Raw genomic sequence first — 21253 nt, 5'->3', positions numbered from 1 at the left:
TAAATTGACTGAAATTGATTGTTTAAGAAAGAAAAAGTGCAGCTGTTGTCAGCAAACAAAGATCTTTCTCAAGAAAGCTATCAAGATTGCCTGCGCAAAATATTGCTTGTTCATAGAGAACTTCAAGGAGAGCACCTTGGTCACAACTACCACAAACCCAACTTAATTTTATTGCTACGTTGACAATGCATTCATTGTGTAGTATGTAGCACATGGGGGAACTGGGAGAGTTATTGGAATATCTCAGTAGTACCCATAACTGCATAAAGTTTGTGGTGAAGGTAGAAAAAGTGTGTGCCTTGCCTCTCCTTGACACCCCCATTTGCTGCAGACACAATGGGTGTCTCAGTGCCAGTATGTATAGGAAACTCGATCACTCGGATGAGGACAGCAACCAACTGGCAGTAAGTTACAACTTGACAACAATAGCTGAGGGGTGCTCGGAGGTATCATAACTTGACGAGGCTGAAAGTCTTAGATGATTTTATTCAGCGTTGAGTCTTTCCATGCATTTATGCCCAATATGTTAATCTCTTACCATTAAATGTTAGCTACCATTCCCTGCAGCAAGCAGCTATTGGCCATAGTTCTTCCTTACTTTGGCTCTGACATTGTGATTTACTTACATGCAGCAGCAGCAGCCTCTATGAATGACCTAATGGAGTTCCATTTGGCGTTTTTGCTTATACATTGAACAATGAAACTGTGATAGTGCTGTAATACTTCATTTGGTATATCCAAAACTATTGTCACTTTTGGCAATTTTTCCCATTGAGATTAAGATAGTGATTTGTGTTTGCATGGAGGTCTTCAGTCCAATTAGAAAGTAGTTCCATTGAAATTAGGTTAGCTTATATTTTGTTGGCTAAGTAAATAGGTAAATTTGTGTGTTATTTTTTTGGAACTATACAAAGAGAAGGATAATTAAAGCTGGAAACATAAGTTTCCAGATACTTAAGGTTTATCATCTCCCATAAATGTGCTTTACTCAGTATTGTTCCATAATGATAAGAATTTTTTGTTTTGTTTTACTGTACGAATTCTTTTTTTGTTTACGCAAATTATTAGTAAACTTAAGACATAAACATGTAAAAGAATGTGTAGCAGTATATGTTGGAAGCATTAAAATAATGGTTAGAATGTTCAATTTTTATAGTAAAGAGAAATACCATGCAAATTCAACCTGTATGGAACTTGAAGAGGACTGGATTTTTTAAATGTTATCCAAATCTGTTTTAGATTATGTAATTGCAAGTAGTAAAGTACAGGTTGAAAACTGATAAGACGGAAACATTGAACTCATAAACTCAATGGAGGAAGAAAGGGGAAAGTGAATGGAATGATGTGTTGTAGGTCATTGAGATGCAGTTCTAGGAAGCAGTAAATTTTCTTAAGTTGTCATGACATTTTTCGTACTTGCTGTATAGTATTTGTAAGAAATGTTCAGTTCTTGTTATTTAATACTCAGTAAATATAAAAGGCCTAAGGACCTTCATTTCTCTTGCTCTGCTTGTAGGATGCAGATAAAAATATTATAAAATGGGTGAAAGAGGCTGGCCGTCTCGTTGACAACTCAACAACTGTGCATCAGTACCCATTCTGTTGGCGCTCAGATACACCTCTTATCTACAAGTGTGTGCCATCTTGGTTTATCCGTGTGCAGGAAATGACTGAAAACCTCTTGAAATGTGTGCGAGATACCTACTGGTAAGTTTGAAGGTGAAAATCTCTTCAGACAGATATGGAATACCTTCTACATCTACGTGAATACTCTGCAAATCACACTTAAGTGCCTAGCAGAGGGTTCATTGAACCACCTTCACAATTTCTCTATTATTCCACTCTCAAACAGCACGTGGAAAAAACAAACACCTATATCTTTCTATGCGAGCTATGGTTCCCCATATCTTATTATGTTGATCATTCCTCCCTATGTAGGTAGGCATCAACAAAATATTTTCGCGTTTGGAAGAGAAAGCTGGTGATTGAAATTTTGTGAGAAGATTCTACGGCAACAAAAAGTCTTTGTTTTAATGGTGTCCATACCAAATCCTGTACCATTTCCATGACACACTCTCTCTCTTGTTTCATGATAATACAAAATGTGCTGCTCCTCTTTGAACTTTCTCAATGTACTCCATTAATTCTATTTGATAAGGATCTCAGACTGCCCAGCCGTACTCCAAAAGATGATGGACAAGCATAGTGTAGGCAGTCTGTTTAGTAGATCTGTTACATTTTCTAAGCGTTCTGCCAATAAAATGCAATCTTTGGTTTGCATTCCCCAAAAAATTTTCTTTGTGTTATTTCCAATTTAAATGGTTCGTAATTGTAATTCGTAGGTATTTAGTTAAATTTACAGCCCTTAGATTAGATTGACTTATTGTGTAACTGAAGTTTAATGGATTCCTTTTAGCACTCATGTGGATTACCTCACACTTTTAATTATTTAGTGTCAGTTGCTAATTTTCACTCCACTCAGATCTCTTTTTTTTAAATTATTTTGCAATTTGTTTTCATCTTCTGATGAGTTCACTAGATAACAAACGACAGCATCAACAGCAAACAACCTAAGACGGCTGCTCAGAACGTCTTCTAAATCATTTATATAGATAAGGAACAGCAGAGGGTGTATAACACTACCTTGGGAAATGCCAGAAATCACTTCTGTTCTATTTGATGACTTTCTGTCAATTACTATGAACTGTGACCTCTCTGACAGGAAATCTTGAATCCAGTCACATAACTGAGATGATATTCCATAAGCACGCAGTTTCACTTGATTACTTTCTTTCTCTTAAACATGACTTTACGCAAGTAATATCTATAATTTTGTTGTATCTAAATGCCCTTGTAAACATTTTTCTATGGGATAAGTAATCTTGATACACATTTATATGTATTACAGTCTCTCTCATTTTTATCAATGTGTATCTAGCAAATATTTTCTTTAAATTGAGGTACTTGAGGTGTTTAATGTACTGTACCTGGCATGTTCCTAACTACAGCTGCTTATAATGGTGTCCCATTAATATGCCCTTTCTTAAGAAAGACTAGAATTGTTGTGTAACCTTCTCTAACTTTATTATTCCAGTGCTATGGTATCCATACCATGGTGGGGGGGGGGGGGCGCAGAGCAGGGGTCGCCCCTCCCCACTCGCTCCTCCTCCATGCTCTCAGGGGGAGGAAAAAGAAATAGTGTAGTCACATGTTTTTTCTTTCAAGAAAATGATTTAAAAGTCAGTATTACATAGATTTTTAACAGGGTCAGAACCAGAACCTTCTTATGGTTACTTGCAAGTACCATTTTTTATTTCTAAATATTAAAAATACTTCATACCCCCAGGCATAGCCCACCCTGCCTACAATCGTATGAGCACTCTTGTCCCAGTGACAAGTACTTTTTAAATTGCAGCATGGCTGAATGAAATAGCAGAGAGACTGTGAACAGCCATACTTAGCAGCACTATTAAATAAAAAGGAAAACATAATTTTTCTCGTAATAGTATTACTCAGTAACAATATTTTTTGCAATTTATCAAGTAACTGAAATTCCAGAATTGAAAAATATGCCCTTCATTTTATGTCATATGGACATTGACAGTGAAAGTAATGCTCATTAATTCATGGTATTTGCTGGGAAATTCAGCTGCATCAGGAAACAGTTAAATAAGTATTCATTCAAGCAGCATGTAATAGTTGTATAGAGCTTGAGTCTGTAAAGACCAGTTGACAAAGAAAGAATATGGCCTGTAACAAAATAGTTACAGAAGAAGAATGGTGGAAAGACACGGGAAAGTGGATAAGTAACAGGCTGGATGCTGGATAAACGGGAACCAAAGACCATAGAGCAAGAAGTATAAAGTCTTGTAATCAGTCAGATGTATCTATGGATCAGATGATATACAGTAGAGTCTCATTAGCATGTTTTTTAAAGGATTGCATATTTTAATGACGTAAGGAGGAAAAAGTACTACCAAAAGATAACTAATTTGGTAATATTCAATTTGTTTGTGAAAATACGGAATTAAGGGTGCCATATTTGGGGCAATATGGTATCTCACTACGCCACTCTTCCCAACATTCTGTAATCAATATATAATAATTCAAAATGTGCCTTTTCAAGATTACATTTGGAATATCAAACCCAGAAACTCTCAGAATTGTGTGTTAGTATACAAGAAGCAGAAATGTGTTAAATACAGTGTCATTGGCAAAATTCAATGTATTGGACATAGTACACTTCTGCTATCAACCAACTGGAAAGTAGGAATGTCATGTGATATGAGAGCGCAATCTCTAGCATCCAAAATACATACCTGGAATGTGATGTAGAAAAAATGAAAATATGGTAAAATTGTACACTTGATTACAATTTTCAAAACAGATGAACGTCATTCATTTAGAATCCCTCCAGTAGTGAATCACTACTAGTAACTGAATAAGGGTTGTCATTTCACCAACGTGTTGGTATATTGTACATGTTGTTAGTGTAACTACACTATAGCACAATAACATGTGTAGTCCTGTCTTCTCAGAGGTTTTAGGTGTCAATAATTGACTTGTTTATTTTGTCATAATTTTAATACCCTTTTGTCCATCTTAGTGTGTTCGTCACTTTGTCGTTGACTTCAAAACTCAAAACATATTGCTCAATTGTGGGAACTAGTCAAGATTCCAATTCACCCTGGTCTTCACTTTCCTCTTGTTTCTCTGCCATCTGTTCTTGAAACACTTCAGCAGTTGTCATGGACCGACAGATGGCACTACCTTCTTCATGATCAACATATTCATTGACACTAAGGTAGTCAGTGTTTTCTTCTTGCACCCATTATTTTCTGCCAGTGTTCAGCTGCCGTTACTTCCTTTTCTGTATATGATGAAAGTCAGCCTTCTTGAAGCATTATGAGATTGTGCTTTCTTGCATGGAATCCCAGGCGCTTCTTACAAAATACATAATGTCAAAGATGAGAGGTGGACTAACTTGTTGTTGACTTGCTTAATTTGTGAAGATCTCTCTCTTGAATAAACCATCCAGTTTTTTGAATTTTTAAGCATTTTTTTTTTTTTTTTTTTTTTTTCTGAACGCATACATCACATCTACTGATTTCCATTCCATTCAGATGATTCTTTTGTGGTGCCTCATTTTTTGAGTTTATTTCTTTAGCATGAGCCACTGCACCATCAATAAGAATGTATGAAGAATGAGCTCATTTCATCCACTTTAGTAGCACAGAGCTTTCCAGTTCGGGAAACTGAGCATCACACACTTGTTTTGTTTCCTGTTTCTTCCTTCCAAACGTGGTGCTTCAATTATTTTTCATTTGCTCACTGTTGTATTTAATGTTTGTGGAGGAATGAACAATTTTTGTACAATATCAACACGGTTCATGTGTGAATTTTTGTCCATTTCTTGAATAACAATCCTCTTTTCTTTATTTGTTAACTGTCTCACTACAATTTTGTGTGTGATGAACTGGTATACTGTTTAACACAAAAGTCACAGACTTAAAAAAAAAAAAATCAGGAATAAGCACCAATGAAATATAAACATGAACTAAGGATGCCAGTGAATGACTTACATGCTATTCAGTTTGGTTGGTCACTACAGAAGTTGGAAGTTACCGGAGCTACTGCCAACCTATACGAACTGCTACTGTTCGTAATTTCTGTCGTAGCAAATACTCTTATTGACTTGCAAAAGTTGTCAGCACTGAGTAGCACTGTCTCCCTGCACATTTCCACACAACCTTGCCACAAATATCCTCCTCCCACTTCTCTCACAACTCTCGACAGCAATAGTTGCATTTGCCAAACAGTACCAATACTGCCAAATCCGAACGCACTAATGGGGGAGGGAGAACACACAAGTGTGTTGTTTTAACATGCTTTTAATGCAATTGGGGTTGGGACTTTCAAAAATCAACATACTATGCAGGAAAATGCAGTAATAAGGAATGTGCTAATGAGATTCCACTGTAATTATGCATACATGTGATGAGTTCATTCATCTTGGCACAGAAGGTATGTCTTCCAGCACCAGATCACTTGGTAAAATACCTACAGCATTATTAAGGGCTGCTGGGGACTGGAATGGACTCTCTTGTCAACCAGCCAATTTTTATAACAAGCTGCCCCTGTATCTTTTAACAGTAACCCTATGCTACATTGTTTTGTCTTGGTCTGTGATTTGGATTCTGTTGTTACCTATGACATCATTTGGTCAGCACATGGATTTGTCTGCTTGTCTAATGCAGAACAGTCTTTGCTCACCATTCTATCAACCATTTTTTTTTTTCAAATGAACAAAGTAATGGTGTATGGGTGCATCAAAGAGCGTGGTTCATATCAGTGTGTTTCCCAGTCAAACGTAGAAACAGTGTTTTGCAACAATGATGTGTGTGTTATTCAAAAAAGCCTTGAGAGTACTGTATTGACCAGAAGGTAAGCACCTCCAGAAGGCTGTTGTTTTGTTTATGTATTTCTGAAAGAGTCGGAAGCTGTTCCTTTGTTTGATTTGATCGTAAATAAGTTGTGCTTAATAAAGTCTGTGTTGTTGGAGAAGCAGACTTACAATATAAAGCAAGCACAAATAACTGCTTTAATTATATATTGAAACCAAAGACTGCATTTTATTGGCAGAAGATGCAACAAGTATACTAAAGAGGCTGCCTACCCTACACTTGTTTGTCCTGTTCTCGAGTATTTCAAAGTAGTACAGGATTCTTACTATAAGATTGACGGAGGACATTGAAAAAGTTCATAGGAGGGCAGCTCATTTTGTATTATCACAAAATAGGGGAGGTTCTGGACGCACTAATCGAGTTGGGATGTCAGTTTCTAAAACGACGCCATTTTTCGTTGTGGCAGTACCTTTCCACAAAAATTCAGTCGCCAACATTCTCATCCGAATGCTAAAATGTTATGTTGACTCTCACCTACATTGGAATATACAACTGTCGTAATAAAACAAGAGAAATCAGAACTTACACAAAAAGATATACATAGGTTTTCATTTTTCCCTGTGTGCTGTTGGTGTGAGGAATGGTCTAGAAATAGGTATGTGGTTCTATGAATACTCTGCCAAACACAGAATAGTCATGTAGATGTAGGTTTTGGGGATATAGCAGTAAGAAAATATGTAGAAAAGGGTCTCTCTTTAGCTATGAGTTCAGCACTGCTCATACTGATTAATCTGCCAAACTCTTATCATGGGCATTATTCTAGGTTTTTTATCATGAGCAGTGTTGTAGTAGTGGTTGTTGACCTACTGACTGAAATGTTACACTATGAATAAAAAGCCGTATTCATCGGTTAAATAGGGTACCTGGTACATTTTTACTATAGCTATGTTTCTTTCTTCCTCTCTTCCTTACTTTTACTTTTTGATCTGATTCATTAATATTTCATGACTTTATGTATTTAAGTGCATGTTGTTCAAAGTATTCTCAATCTGTGTAAAAGTCCTTTATATGTGGATATTAATTTTTCAATTTTTACGGAATATGAATTGTTTCAGGGTTCCAGACTTTGTTAAAGAAAAAAGATTTGGTAACTGGTTGAAAGATGCTAGAGACTGGGCTATAAGCAGAAATCGTTATTGGGGGACTCCTATACCTCTTTGGGTTTCTGAGGATGGTGTTGAGGTTGTGTCCATAGGAAGCATTGCAGAACTGCAACAGAAGAGTGGCCAGAAAATTTCAGATATACACCGTGAAAGGTAAAATGTGCAAAACTTGCAATACAACTTCAAAAATGTATTACACCTTTATCACATGAGGTGTGTGTGTGTGTGTGTGTGTGTGTGTGTGTGTGTGTGTGTGTGTGTGTGTGTGTGTGTGTGTGTTTTAAGTAAGTACCATTTTTATGTTAAACACAAACACAAATATATTTTAAAACAATTTTATTATTACATGAAAACCTATATCTTGAACTACATTTTCACACAATTTATACCAATATTTAAGGCCCCTTGAAAAATGGAAAACCAACTACTGAATTTCATTCTCATAAAAATATGCTGCCTAATTTTCCTATCATTCCTGAATGGCCATTGTCATGTTGTCATCATTTTGGTGAGTGTGTACACGTTTTTTCGGTTATGTGTGACAATAAGTGGTGACATTAGGTGCTCTTTTTTTTTTAACTTCTCTATCAACTTTCTGCACCAAGTCTTCAATGCTAATGGTTGGTTGCCCACTTAGTATTTCATTCTTTACATTAGTACAACCATCATTAAACACTCTGATCCAATTTATTATGGGTCCAAAGCCTCCAAAAAATATTTTTGGAAGAAAACATTGTTCACAGTAGGTTGTACAGTTATGTCTTTTATTCGTTGTGTGATTTGACAATTTTGGCACTGTCATTTTCAGCTCTTACACATATACATTATGCAATATACTGTACATGCTTTGGCATACAATTTAAAATTCATACGACATGTGAAATAATTAATCTACAATACAATCTGAGAATGAAAACATCACCCTAGAAACATATAGCCACTTCATGAGTGAACCACAAGACTTTGACATACAAACTCAGATGGTTTGTTTTACCAAACCCCTGACTCAGATGATACAGTTTTCTGAACAGTTCAAAGAAAAGTCGAATCTTATTTCAAATAGGTATCCCACTCACACAATTATAGTTGGTGGTGACTGCAATCTACCATCAATATGTTGGCAAAAATACACGTTTAAAGCTGGCAGTAGGCATAAAACATAGTCCAGAATTGTAATGAATGGTATCTCAAAAAATTATTTTGAACAATTAGTTCAGGAGCCTACTTGAAGTGTAAATGGTTATAAAAACATATTTGACGTTGTAGCAACAAATAATCCTGGTCAAATAGGGAGCATCTTGATGGATACAGACCAGATTTACTGACACAAATATCATAACATCCAAACCCACACAAAATAAATGTAAAGTCCATCTATTTAAAAACGCAGATAAAAATTCGCTTGATGCCTTTCAAAGAGACATTTTCCTCTCATTCTGATGGCAGTTGAGAGATGTATAGCCCATAAATTAATAAGGGGTGCTACTGATTCTCCATGGCACACAAAACAGGCCAGAAAACTGTTGCAGTAGCAATGAAAAAAGCATGCCAAATTTAAAAGAATATAAAATCTCCAAGATTGGTTAAGTTTTACAGAAGCTCAAAATTTAATGCCAACTTCTATGTGAGATTCTTGTAATAGTTTCCATAATGAAAACCGTCTCGAAATCTTGCATAAAACCCAAAGATTCTGATCATGATGTAAAGTACACCAGCAGAAAGACACAATGAATACCTTCACTGCACGATAACAATGATGATGTCACTGATGACAGTGCCACTAAAGCAGAATTACTAACAGGGTTTTCCAAAACTCCTTCACCAAAGAAAATGAAGTAAATATTCTAGAATTCGAATCTAGAACAATTGCCAACATGAGTAACTTTATAGTAGGTATCCTCGGTGTAGTGAAGCAACTTAAATAAAGGCCTCTGGTCCAGATTGTATACCAGTTAGGTTCCTTCCAGTGTATGCTGATACAGTAGCTGCATACTTAGTAGTCATATACAACCGCTCACTCTTCGAAAGATCCATACCTAAAGACTGAAAGTTGCACAAGTCACTCCAATACCCAAGAATGGAAATAGAAGTAATCTGCTGAATTACAGAGCCGTATCATTAACATCAATTTGCAGTAGTATTTTTTAACATATGCTGTGTTTGAACCATATGAATTACTTCGAAGAAATGATTTATTGACGAATAGTTAGCCCGTATTCAGAAAATATTGTTCTTATGAAACACAACTAGCTCTTTATTCTCATGAAGTGTTGAGTGCTATCGAAAGGGGGATGTCAAATTGATTCTATATTTTTAGATTTCCAGAAGGCTTTCGGCACCGTTCCTCACAAGCGTCTTCTAATCAAATTGCATGCCTCTGTTGTGTGACTGGATGCGTGGTTTCCTGTCAGAAAGGTCTCAGGTCATAGTAATTGATGGAAAGTCATCAAATTAAACTGAAGTAATATCTGGCATCCCACGATTAAGTGTTACAAGTGCTGTGCTGTTCCTGATCCACATGAATGACATCGCAGACAATCTGAGCAGCCCTCGTAGATTGTTTGCAGATAATGCAGTCGTTTACTGTCTTGTAAAGCCATCAAATGAATAAAACAAATTGCAAAATCATTTAGACAAGACACCTGCGTGGTGTGAAAAGCAAACTCTAAATAATGAAAAGTGTGAAGTTATCCACATTAGTACTAAAAGAAACCCACTAAATTTTGGTTACACGATAAATCACATAAACCTGAAGGCCGAGAATTCAACTAAAAATGAATACAAAATCTCCAAGATGGCCGATCTTTCACTGGAGCTTCAAATTTAGTGCAAACATCAATGCGAGATGCTTATAGTAGTTTCCACAACGAAACTTTGTCTCGAAGTGTGGGAAAAAATCCAAAGAAATTTTGGTCATATGTAAAGTATGCTAGTGGCAGGATAGAGTCAATGCCTTCTCTGTGCGATAACCATGGAAATACTATCAATGACAGTGCTGTCAAACCAGATTTACTAAACACACCCTTCCAAAATTCCTTCAGCAAAGAAGATGAAGAAAATATTCCAGAATTCGAATCAAGAACAGCTGCCAGTATGAGTAACGTAGAAGTAAATATCCTCAGAGTAGTGAAGCAACTTAAATCACTTACTTTTATTAAGTCTTCTGGTCCAGACCCTATACCAGTTAGGTTCCTTTTAGAGTATGCTGATGAGCTCCATACTTAATAATCATATACAACTGCTAGCTCGATGAAAGATCCATACACAAAGACTGGAAAGTTGCACAGGTCACACCAAAATTCAAGAAAGTTGATAGGAGTAATCCACTAAATTACAGGCCCATTTCATTAGCATTGTCTTTGAACATTATGAATTACCTCGAAGAAAAAGGTCTATAGGCACACAGTCAGTATGGATTTAGAAAACATCATTCTTGTGCAAAACAACTAGCTCTTTACACTCACTAATGTTGAGCGCTATTGACAGGGGATTACAAATTGATTCTGTTTTTCTATATTTTCAGAAGGCTTTTGATGCTGTACCACAAGGCCCCCCTGGTTAGTGTTAAAAACAGGTTTAAGGCGCTATCTGTAGCTGACAGTATCCCTTGACCAGATGCAGTCACTTCTTCTATTTCAGAGGAAACCTTTCAGCCTCCAGGCAGTTACAGAGAGTTAATTATTGATAGTTGGGAGCTCCAGTGTTAGATGTGTTATGTGGCCCATTAGGGACATGGCTGCCAATGAGGGGAAGAAAGTCAGTGTACACTCTGTGTGCATACCAGGTGCAGTCAACCCAGATGTGGAACAGGTCCATCCAGATGCCATGAAGAGCACAGATTGCAACCAGTTGCAGGTGGTGGCTCATGTCGTTACCAGTGATGTGTGTCACTTTGGATCAGAAGAGATTTTTTTTGGTTTCAAGTGGCTGTCTGAAATGGTAAAGGCAGCCACCGATTGCGGCCCTCTGGTACAGAGCAGAATGGGGGTTCTGAATCAGAGGCTCAGATGGTTCTGTGACCATGTAGGCTGCAGATCCTTTGACTTGGCCTTAGGGTGGGGGGTTTGGGTACTGATAAATAGGTCAAGAGTCCATTACAAGCAGGAGGCGGCAACATGGGTAGCAAGGGCTGTATGGTATGCAGTGGCAGTTTTTTAGATTAGAGTGTCCCAGGAGAAACACAGAAAGGGCTTCAGTCTCAAATGGTGCAGGTCGAATACGAAACACAGAAAGGGCTTCAGTCTCAAATGGTGCAGGGCGAATACATGAAGAACATAGATCTGGGAACCATGAGTATAACAGTTAGAAATTGTTGTAGTTGTGTTGGGAAAGTACCAGAATTCCAAGTACTAATAGAAAGCACTGATACGCAGATTGTGACAGCCACTGAAAGGTAGCTAAAGCTGGAGATAAATTTAGATGAAATTTTTGTGAAAAACCTATGATGTTCAGAAATGAACAATAGCCTAAACACAGTTGGCAGTGGCATCTTTGTTGCTGTTAGAAGTACTTTATCTTGTAGCAAAATTGAAGAAGGTAGCTCCTGTGAGTTAGTAGAGGTAGAGGTCATTCTTGGCAACTGGAATAAAATGATTTGATCCTTGTGCTGACCTCCCAACTCAAATAATACAATTGCTGAAAGATTCAAAGAAAACTTTAATCTAATTTCAAACGTGTACACAACTTGTACAATTATATTTAGTGGTGACTTCAATTTGCTCTCAGTATGTTGGCGAAAATACATGTTTAAATATGGAAGTACGCATAAAACATTATCCGAAATTGTGGTAAATGTATACTCTGAAAATTATTTTGAGCGATTTGTTCATGATACCACTCTAATAGTTAAAGGTTGTGAAAATAAATTTGACCTCTTAGCAACAAAAAAATCCTCGGCTAATAACAAGCATCGAAATGAATACGCGGATTAGTGAACACAGGGTTGTCATAGTCACTCTCAAATCCGCCAAAAATAAACAAAAAATATATCTGTTCAAAAAAGCAGATAAAAATTCATTTGACACTTTCTGGAGAGAGAATCTGCATTCATTCCAGATTAATGATGTAATTTTAGACCAGATGCGGCTTGAATTCAAAGAAATAGTATTGACAGCAATTGAGAGATATATACCAAATAAATTAGCAAATGACGGAGCTGATTCTCCTTGGTACACAAAACAGCTCGGAACACTGTTGAAGAAACAACAAAAAGAGCGTGCCAAATTTAAACAAACACAAAATCTCTAAGATTGACGATCTTTTACAGAAGCTTGAAATTTAGCATGAACTTCAATACGATATGCTTATATTAGTTTCCACAGAAAAAGTTTATTGTGAAACGTGGCTGAAAATCCAAAGAGATCCTGATTGTATGTAAAGTACACTAGTGGCATGACACAGTCAATGCCTTCTCTGCGCAATAGCAATGGAAATACTATGATATAGTGCTCCTAAAGTAGAGTTACTAAACAGAGCCTAATGAAATTCCTTCACCAAATAATACGAAGTAAATATTACAGAATTTGAGTCAAGAACAGCTGCCAACATGAGTAATTTAGAAGTAGATATCCTTAGAATAGTGAAGCAACTCAAATTACTAAATAAAAACAAGTCTTCAGGTCCAGATTGTATACTAATTGGATTCCTTTCAGAGTACACTGATGCAATTACTCCATACTTAACAATCATATACAACTGAGCCCTCAACAAAAGATCTGTAATCAAAGACTGGAAAGTTGCACAGGTTTCACCAATATTCAAGAAAGACAATAAGTGTAATCCGCTAAATTATGGGCCCATATCACTAACGTCAGTATGCTGTAGGATTATGGAACATATATTGTGTTTGAACTTCATGAATTACCTCCAAGAGGATGGACTATAGACACATAGTCAGCGGAGACTTAGAAAATGTTGTTCTTGTGGATACAACTAGTTGTTCACTCACACGAAGAGTTCAGTGCTATTGTCAAAGAATTTCAAATTGATTCTGTATTTCCAGATGGCTTTTGACTCTGTACCTAACAAGCAGCTTGTAATCAAATTGTGTGCTTATGGAATATTGTCTCAGTTATGTGACTGGAGTCGGGGGAGGTCACAATTCATAGTAACTGATGGTAAGTCATCAAGTAAAACAGAAGTGACTTATGGCTCTCCCCAAGGTAGTGTTATAGTTCTTCTGCTGTTCCTTATCTGTATAAAAGATTTAGGAGACTATCTTAGCAGCTGTCTTAGATTGTTTGCAGATGATGCTGTTGTTTATTGTCTAGTAAAATCATCAGAAGATCAAAACCAATTTCAAAACAATTTATGTAAGATATTTGTATGGTGCAGAAATTGGTAGTTGACCATAAATAATGAAAAGTGTGAGGTCATCCATAAGTGCTAAAAGGAAACTTCAATTACACAATAAACCAATCAAATGTAAAGGCTGTACATTCAACTATATACCTTGTAATTACAGTTTCGGACAACTTAAGTTGCTAAAAAAAAAAAAAAAAAAAAAAAAAAGAAGAAGAAGAAGAAAATGTTGTGGGGAAGGCGAACCAAAGTATGTGTTTTATTAGCAGAGCACTTAGAAGATGCAACAGATCTAATAAAGAGAGACTGCCTATGCCACACGTGTACAACCTCTTTTGGAGTACTGCTGTGCTTACCAGATACAGTTAATGGAGTTCATAAAGGAAGTTCAAAGAAGAACAGCAAGTTTTGTATTATTGAGAAATAGGGGAAAGACTGTTATGGACATATACAGCATTTGGGGTGGACATCATTAAAACAATGGCATTTCTTGTAGCAGCGGGGTCTTCTAATTAAACCCCAGTCACCAGCTTTAAAAATATTTTGTTGATGCCGACCTACACAAGTAGAAATGATCATCATAATAAAATAAACAAAATCAGAGCTTGCATGGAAAGATATAATAGGTGTTTGTTTTTTCTGTGCATTGTTCAAAAGTGGAATAATAGTGTTGTGAAGGTTGTTCGATGTATCCACCCCCAACCCCGCAGCCAGGCACTTAGTTTGAACTGCAGAATAATCCTGTAGATGTTGATGTAGATTATTTTTGCGTACAAGAGGCATTGACCCTCTGCACTTGCTGTTGTTGGGAACACCAACACATCCTTTTGGTATCTGTTTCTCTCTGTTCTTTGGGATTGTCAGGATGCCACTGTCATTTACACTGACAGGACTAAAACCGTGGATAGGATGGTAGGATGGGATACGCTTTTATTTCCCCTACCAGTCAGGAATAACATTTGCCTCTGGGACTGTGTAGTGTTTTACAGCGGAGCTGATGGTCCTTAACAGTGCTCTAAATTTTATTAGACAGGTGTTCCCTGGCCACAATTTAATTTATAATGCCTCATTGAGCAGTCTCCAGGCTATTGGTCAGTGTTATTGTTGTCGCCTTGTGATAACTGCTGTTCATGATCGTGTCTCTGACATTCGTTGTACTGTCTGCTGAGTTGTACTTCACTGCATCCTAAGCCATGTGGGTATCTCAGTGAATAAAATGGCCGACCATTTGACTCGAGAAGCCAATGTTTGCTTTGACAATCTGAGGTGTGGATTTTCAGGCATAAATAAGATCTCTCCTCACTTGGAAGTGAAACAAAATCTCATGGGTTACTGCTCCCTCTAGTAAACTCCACACTGTCAAGGGGACTACTACTGTATGACACTCTTTCTTCCTTTCCTCTCAGAAGTAATCCACTGCCCTCTATGACCTTTACATCAGTCATATCAGATGAACTCATAGTTTTATCTTATGCAATGAGCCACTCGTACATTGTGGTTGTGGAGCTTCACAGACAGTAGCTCACATCCTAGTGGAATGCACCATCCTACTGGCTCTCCATGCTAAGCAATGTCTCACTAAGTGTTTACTTCTAATATTGGTGGATGATGTATGAATGGTTGAACTGGTTATTTGTTTGCCCCGAAAAAGAGATTTTTATTCTTGTATGTAACATTTTAAAGTACTGTTGGGGTGGAGCCAGAGTGGTTAAGGTTCAGGAATCTCCCGTTGCATGCTGGGTCTGGGGATCCTGAAATCCACCTCCTCTTCTTGTTTCCTTGGTCATCCCTGTTTTACTCATGTTTCAGTTGCTATAGATGTGATTAGCCCTTGTTTTTGCTGCACACTGTTTTATGTTTTTGGGGTAGAACTCCAGTGAAGTTGAGACCTTCAGGATTCCTTGTCCTTGATACCAGCTGATGAAGAAAGAACAGGTTTTATGCTTCCTCAGAGTTAGTGGGTGCTGTTCCTGTCTTTAACACTTTGACTATAACAAATTGGAGGTGGGATGGCTGTGGGAAGGACGATTCCTGTTGCATGCAGAGCCCTGGGGGAAACTCGTCTGACTCCACCCACATACTGACCTGATTATTTCTCTCACCTTACTTTATTATTGTTGGTACAGTTGATGGACATTCCATTTTCAGCCTCCTAGAAGACCTTTCCTCCATAACTGTCTTAGCCCATAATTGGGTTGGTGGGATGTCAGATGTGGGTGACCTTTCTCTTGCCACAGATGAACCCTGGAGAGTCCTCATCTGTTCCCTGAGCTGTATACTGGCGTGACCCATATACTTTTACCTCTTTTAAAATTATTTCTCCACTCGGGCATCAATATTGCTCTCAATGCCTTGATTTTATGACTCCTATATAATTTCATAATTCAGTTTTCTGGCTGATGTTAGTAACTCTAGATGACCCTCCTGTTGATCAAGGGACTGATGACCTTGCTGTTTAGTCTCTCAACCTCCTAGTCAAACAACCTAACTAAGCATCACTAATCTACCAATGAGTTTCACTTTCAATGGAATTTTGAATTAATTGAGGGATTATGAACAAACCTGAAGTGTAAGAACTCAAAATTCATGCATGGATTGCCAACTTCAGTGCTGCAGTGGCCATATTTAAAAACAGGTACATAATTAAAAAGTACATCCCACATTTCGTGAGAATCCATTTAATTAAAATAAAATAATTTTCTTGGCATTATTGTGGAAGTTTGCTCCTTGCTGTTGTCCTTCTCATCACGTACCTTTATTTTTGTATACAGCTCAGCATTAGTTTGATGGGTGTGGCCTTGGGGTTCCTGAGGTGTGGTCCAGTAAGTGTCGCCAGTCCCCTGTCAAGCTCTGGGCTTGCATCAACAACCATCGTACGGCTTGGCAGTGGAATGTTGTGTCGCAGGGAATGGGGATCTTGGCTTGAGTGCTTGGATCATGAGGGTAGTAGAAAACTCTATTTAAAAAATCTATAAAAAAAAACTCAGTCTCAAGGTGTGCAATGTGCTGATGAGATGCATGGCTGTTCAGATGGAACAGTTGTTAGTAGGCAACCTCTGGGGATCCTGCCACATTTCAGTTGTATAAGGCTTACCTAGGCGTGCGGGACTCTGTGTAGGTGGGCTTTTATTTCTCTAGCTGCTCGTGGGACTGAGGTGAAACCTTTGAAATTATCTCCTCCTCACAATGGAAAAGGTGTGCTGCTAGGTACTAACAACCAGTCAAATAAGAGGGCTCATGTAACCAGTTCTCCTGACTCAGGAGTAAATTCTAAAAGTTTTGGGTCTACTAACAGAACGCATGCTGGCAGTCAGAATATGTTTTTAATAGTGAAAAGGAAAGAGAGGAGCTTCAAGAAAATTTTAACTTTTTGTACTCCAAAAGGGTTAGAATGAATTGCCGACAATTTAAAATCAGCCAAGCAATTGTGTAGTGGACACTGCTGGTGGAGACATCTAGTACCCAACAATTTGAGAACCTCCAGAAATCTCAGTGCCTTGGGAAATATGCCATCAAAACTGAGGTGTACACCACCTTGAATTACAGCAGAGGTGTTGTGACTTGCAGGGATCTGGTAGACATTTCCAAGGAGGAAATGAAATATGAGTAGGCCCGAGAAGATATAGTCGACATGCAGAATATCATGAAGGGGGTGGATGGGGGTCTTATCAAGTCTGACTCCTTTATCTTGATGTTTAATGACAGGAAACTTTCTGAGCATCTTACGGCAGGTTTCCTTCACCTAAGCGTGTGGTCGTATGTCCCCAATGCAGTGTTCTGTTTAGATGCCAGCACTTTGGGCATAATATTCTTGGGTGTCATGGAGAAGATGCTTGTGGCAATGTGGCAAGGCCACCCACAAATGAGTCCCTTGTTCATCTCCATTTAAGTGTGTGATTGCCCTGGAGCTCACTCTATATGGAAATGGGGCTGCAGTGCGCATCTAGAAGAATGAAAACTACAACAACTTAATACAAAGCATGTCCTGTATGGTGAGGCCAAAAAAGACCTCTAAAACAGCTGCTGTAGAAAGCCAGTGCTGCTACACAAATGGAGGTTGCTAGTTTGAGCAGTAGTACCTGCGTTTGTCAATGCACTTGTGGTGCTGCCGTTATTTCAACACCTGTAACCCCCCGCCACCCCCCCCCCCCCCCACCCACCCCCCGCGAACTTCAGAAAAGCCATTGGTTGCCGACATTGTGGAGCTTCCTGCCCCTCCAAAGATTCAGTCTGGAAAAACATCTAGTGCTGCCACAACCATAGCACAGTTGTATTTCCGGAGCCTATCAAAGGCAAAGTGGCAACCACTGATGGAATCAGGAAATAAAGAGCAGACGATGTCGATGTCATCCTCTCTGACGTCTCTCTCGATTCTTCTTCATAGATGATGGACCTTGATGTCATACTGAGGCAGTCATCTCGCCCTCACCTTCACCCGTTACAGACTCCCCTCCACAGAAGAAAGTCTGGATGAAAGTGCTACCCCGTGATAGATGGCTTCCATCCTACAGTAGAATGTTAATGGGTTCTACATCTGCATCTACACGGATACTGTGCAAATCACATTTAAGTGCCTGGCAGAGGGTTCATCAAACCACCTTCACTGTTTTAATGATGCCCACCCCAAATCCTGCATCATTTCAGTGACACTCTCTCCCCTATTTCGTGATAATACAAAACGTGCTGCCCTTCTTCGAACTTTCTTGATGTACTCTGTCAATCCTATCTGGTGAAGATACCACGCCATGCAGCAGTATTCTAAAAGAGGACAGACGAGCTTAGTGTAGGCAGTCTCTTTAGTAGATCTGTTAAATTTTCTGAGTGTTCTGCCAATAAAATGCATTCTTTGGTTTGCCTTCCCCATAACATTTTCTGTGTGTTCCTTTGAATGTAAGTTGTTCGTAATTGCAATTCCTAGGTGTTTAGTTGAATTTACAGCCTTTAGATTTGACTGATTTATCATGTAACAAAAGTTTGATTCCCTTTAGCACTCATATGAACTACCTCACACTTTTCATTATTTAAGGTCAATTGCCAATTTTCGCACTATGTAGATATCTTTCAGAACACTTGTGGAGGGAACTGAAGCTGCTGTCACAGGAACGCCCGCTGTGCATTTGTATGCAGAAAATGTGTTTTAAAGTGTCTGATGCCCCTGTCCTGTGGGCCTATACACTCTTGTCACAGGGATGACCTGACTGGGGAAAGGGCCAAGGCAGGGGTCACTGTTTTTATCCATAACATGCACCGCTCCTCTGCTCTCCCCCCAAGCTACTGACTTGTAAGCGGTTGCGGTTGCAGTTCATGTATGTCAGAGGATTACAGTTCGTTCACCGTATTTACCTCCACTCGATGCGATTGACTCTGAGACTATAACAGGTGTTAGAGAGAAACTTCCCAGACCATTTTTCATACTGGGAGACCTCAATGCCTGTCATATATTGTGGGCTTTGACCTCTGCTTGCCCTCAGGGTCAGGTTTTGGAGAGCGTCATGACATGTCACGAGCTGTTCATCCTCAACACAGGCACTCGCACTCATTTCTGTGCTGCTACAGTGTCTTTCTCAGCCATCAACCTCTCTTCGTGCTGTCTAGTCCTCAGGACTCTGTTCAGTGGGAAGCAATTGACAACGTTCACTCCAGTGACCAGTTCCCACTCTGATTCATCTCCTGGATGGAGCGTTATCTACACAGAAGCCACCAAAATGGATGATCAGTAGGGCTAACTGGATGCTGTTAAGTGACCCACCTAGTTGTGTTTGAACACAGCAGCAGCATCCAGGAATGAGTGGATCATATCATACAAGTGATCCATCATGCTGCTGACTTATCAATCCCAAAGTCCTCAGGTCATCTTAGGAAGAAACCTGTTATTTGGTGGACCAGTGAGTGTTACTCAGCAGTCCAGGTCAGGTATGTGGCTCTTCGACAGTTTAAGTATCACCCAACAGCAGATAACCTCACGGCCTCTCGTGTAATGAGAGCCGAGGCTGACGCATGATTAAGGAGAGCAAGAAAAAGTCATGGCAAGCTTTCCTGGACTCCATCAACCGGTCCACTTGTTCCAAAGAAGTATGGGACGCCACCAGGAGGATTTCCAGTAAACACAGTCATTTACCAATAGCAGGCGGTGCTGAAATGGGTGTCTCCAAACAACACCTGGAGACATTGCTCAGACGATGGCAGTGTGTTTTGTGGGGATTACTGCCGACGGCAGCCAGGATCCAGCATTTTGCCACTACCGTGTGACTGTTGGTCTTCAGATCCCACAATTCTGAGTTTTACAACTGCCCTTTCTCCATGTGGGATCTGGAATTGACACTATCTGAGACTCTTGATTCTACACCTGGTCTCGACTAAATCTGGTACTGCATGCTTCGACATTTGCCAGCAGCACTAAAGGAAATCTTACTCAAATGTTTTAATTTTATATGAAAGATGTGCAACTTTCCCAACTTGAGAGAGGCAATTCTGATACCTCTTCTCAAATCAGGTAAGGACTGCACATATCCCAGTAGTTACCAGAATGTCAATGAGCTATATAGGAAAAACCCTGGAGTGAATTGTTAACAGTCACCTGGTCTGGTTGTTATAGACCAGGCAACTCCTTAGCCCCTCTCAGTGTGGATTCCAAGTATTTCGGTCCACTGTCGACAACATGAGCCTCCTATAGGCAGCTATTCAGCAGGCTGTCCTACATAAACACCAATGTCTTGACATATTCTTCGATATCAATAAGCCATATGACACTAATTGATGATGCAACTCCATCAATTGGGCTTTCATGGCACCTCCCCACCTTTCTGTATAAGCTTTCTTTTAGGCCATGAGTTGGTGATGTGCCATCGAACCGTTTTGAGCAGGAGAATGGTGTTCCCCAGGGCAGCATTTTAAGTGTTACTCTCTTTGCCAAAACCATAAACAGTACCATGTCCACAGTAAGGAGCCCTGTACAGTGCTCCTGATTTGTGGACGATTTTGCTGTTTTCTGTTCATCCTCCACTGTTGCAACAGCAACCTGTCAGTTACAGCTTATAGTGCAAAGGTTAGAGGAGAGGGGTGCAAAGACTAGTTTTCAGTTCTCTGCAGAAGTGTGTGTGTGTGTGTGTGTGTGTGTGTGTGTGTGTGTGTGTGTGTGTGTGTGTGTTCATTTTAATCATTCTTGTCATATCTTTAATTTACCTGAATTGCCTATTGGGGTCACCATTCTACATTTTAAGGACTCAGTGAGTTTTCTGAGCCTCATTTTTGACTCCAAACTACCTTGGTTACCACACTTCAGAGACCTGATATCCAGAACCCAGAAGGCCCTGAATATCATAAATTGCCTCAGGTCTTGGGAAGCAGACAGTGCATTTCTGCACCAGTTTTGTAGGACATTCCTGC

General features: G+C 39.0%; 1 protein-coding gene across 1 annotated transcript in view; it reads left to right on the top strand.

Moving 5' to 3' along the window:
* The window catches only part of LOC126185046 (isoleucine--tRNA ligase, cytoplasmic), a 175671-nt gene that overhangs the window by 40711 nt on the left and 113707 nt on the right, over positions 1-21253 (top strand). The window contains exons 9-10 of the mRNA XM_049927800.1: positions 1517-1707; positions 7520-7720. Of these exons, the coding sequence (XP_049783757.1) occupies positions 1517-1707; positions 7520-7720 (392 nt within the window). The remainder of the gene's footprint in view (positions 1-1516; positions 1708-7519; positions 7721-21253) is intronic.

Source organism: Schistocerca cancellata, chromosome 4 (assembly GCF_023864275.1).
Source record: "Schistocerca cancellata isolate TAMUIC-IGC-003103 chromosome 4, iqSchCanc2.1, whole genome shotgun sequence".
NCBI lineage: Eukaryota > Metazoa > Arthropoda > Insecta > Orthoptera > Acrididae > Schistocerca > Schistocerca cancellata.
Note: the sequence above shows the minus strand (reverse complement) of the source record. Positions and strands in the feature narration are given on the sequence as shown.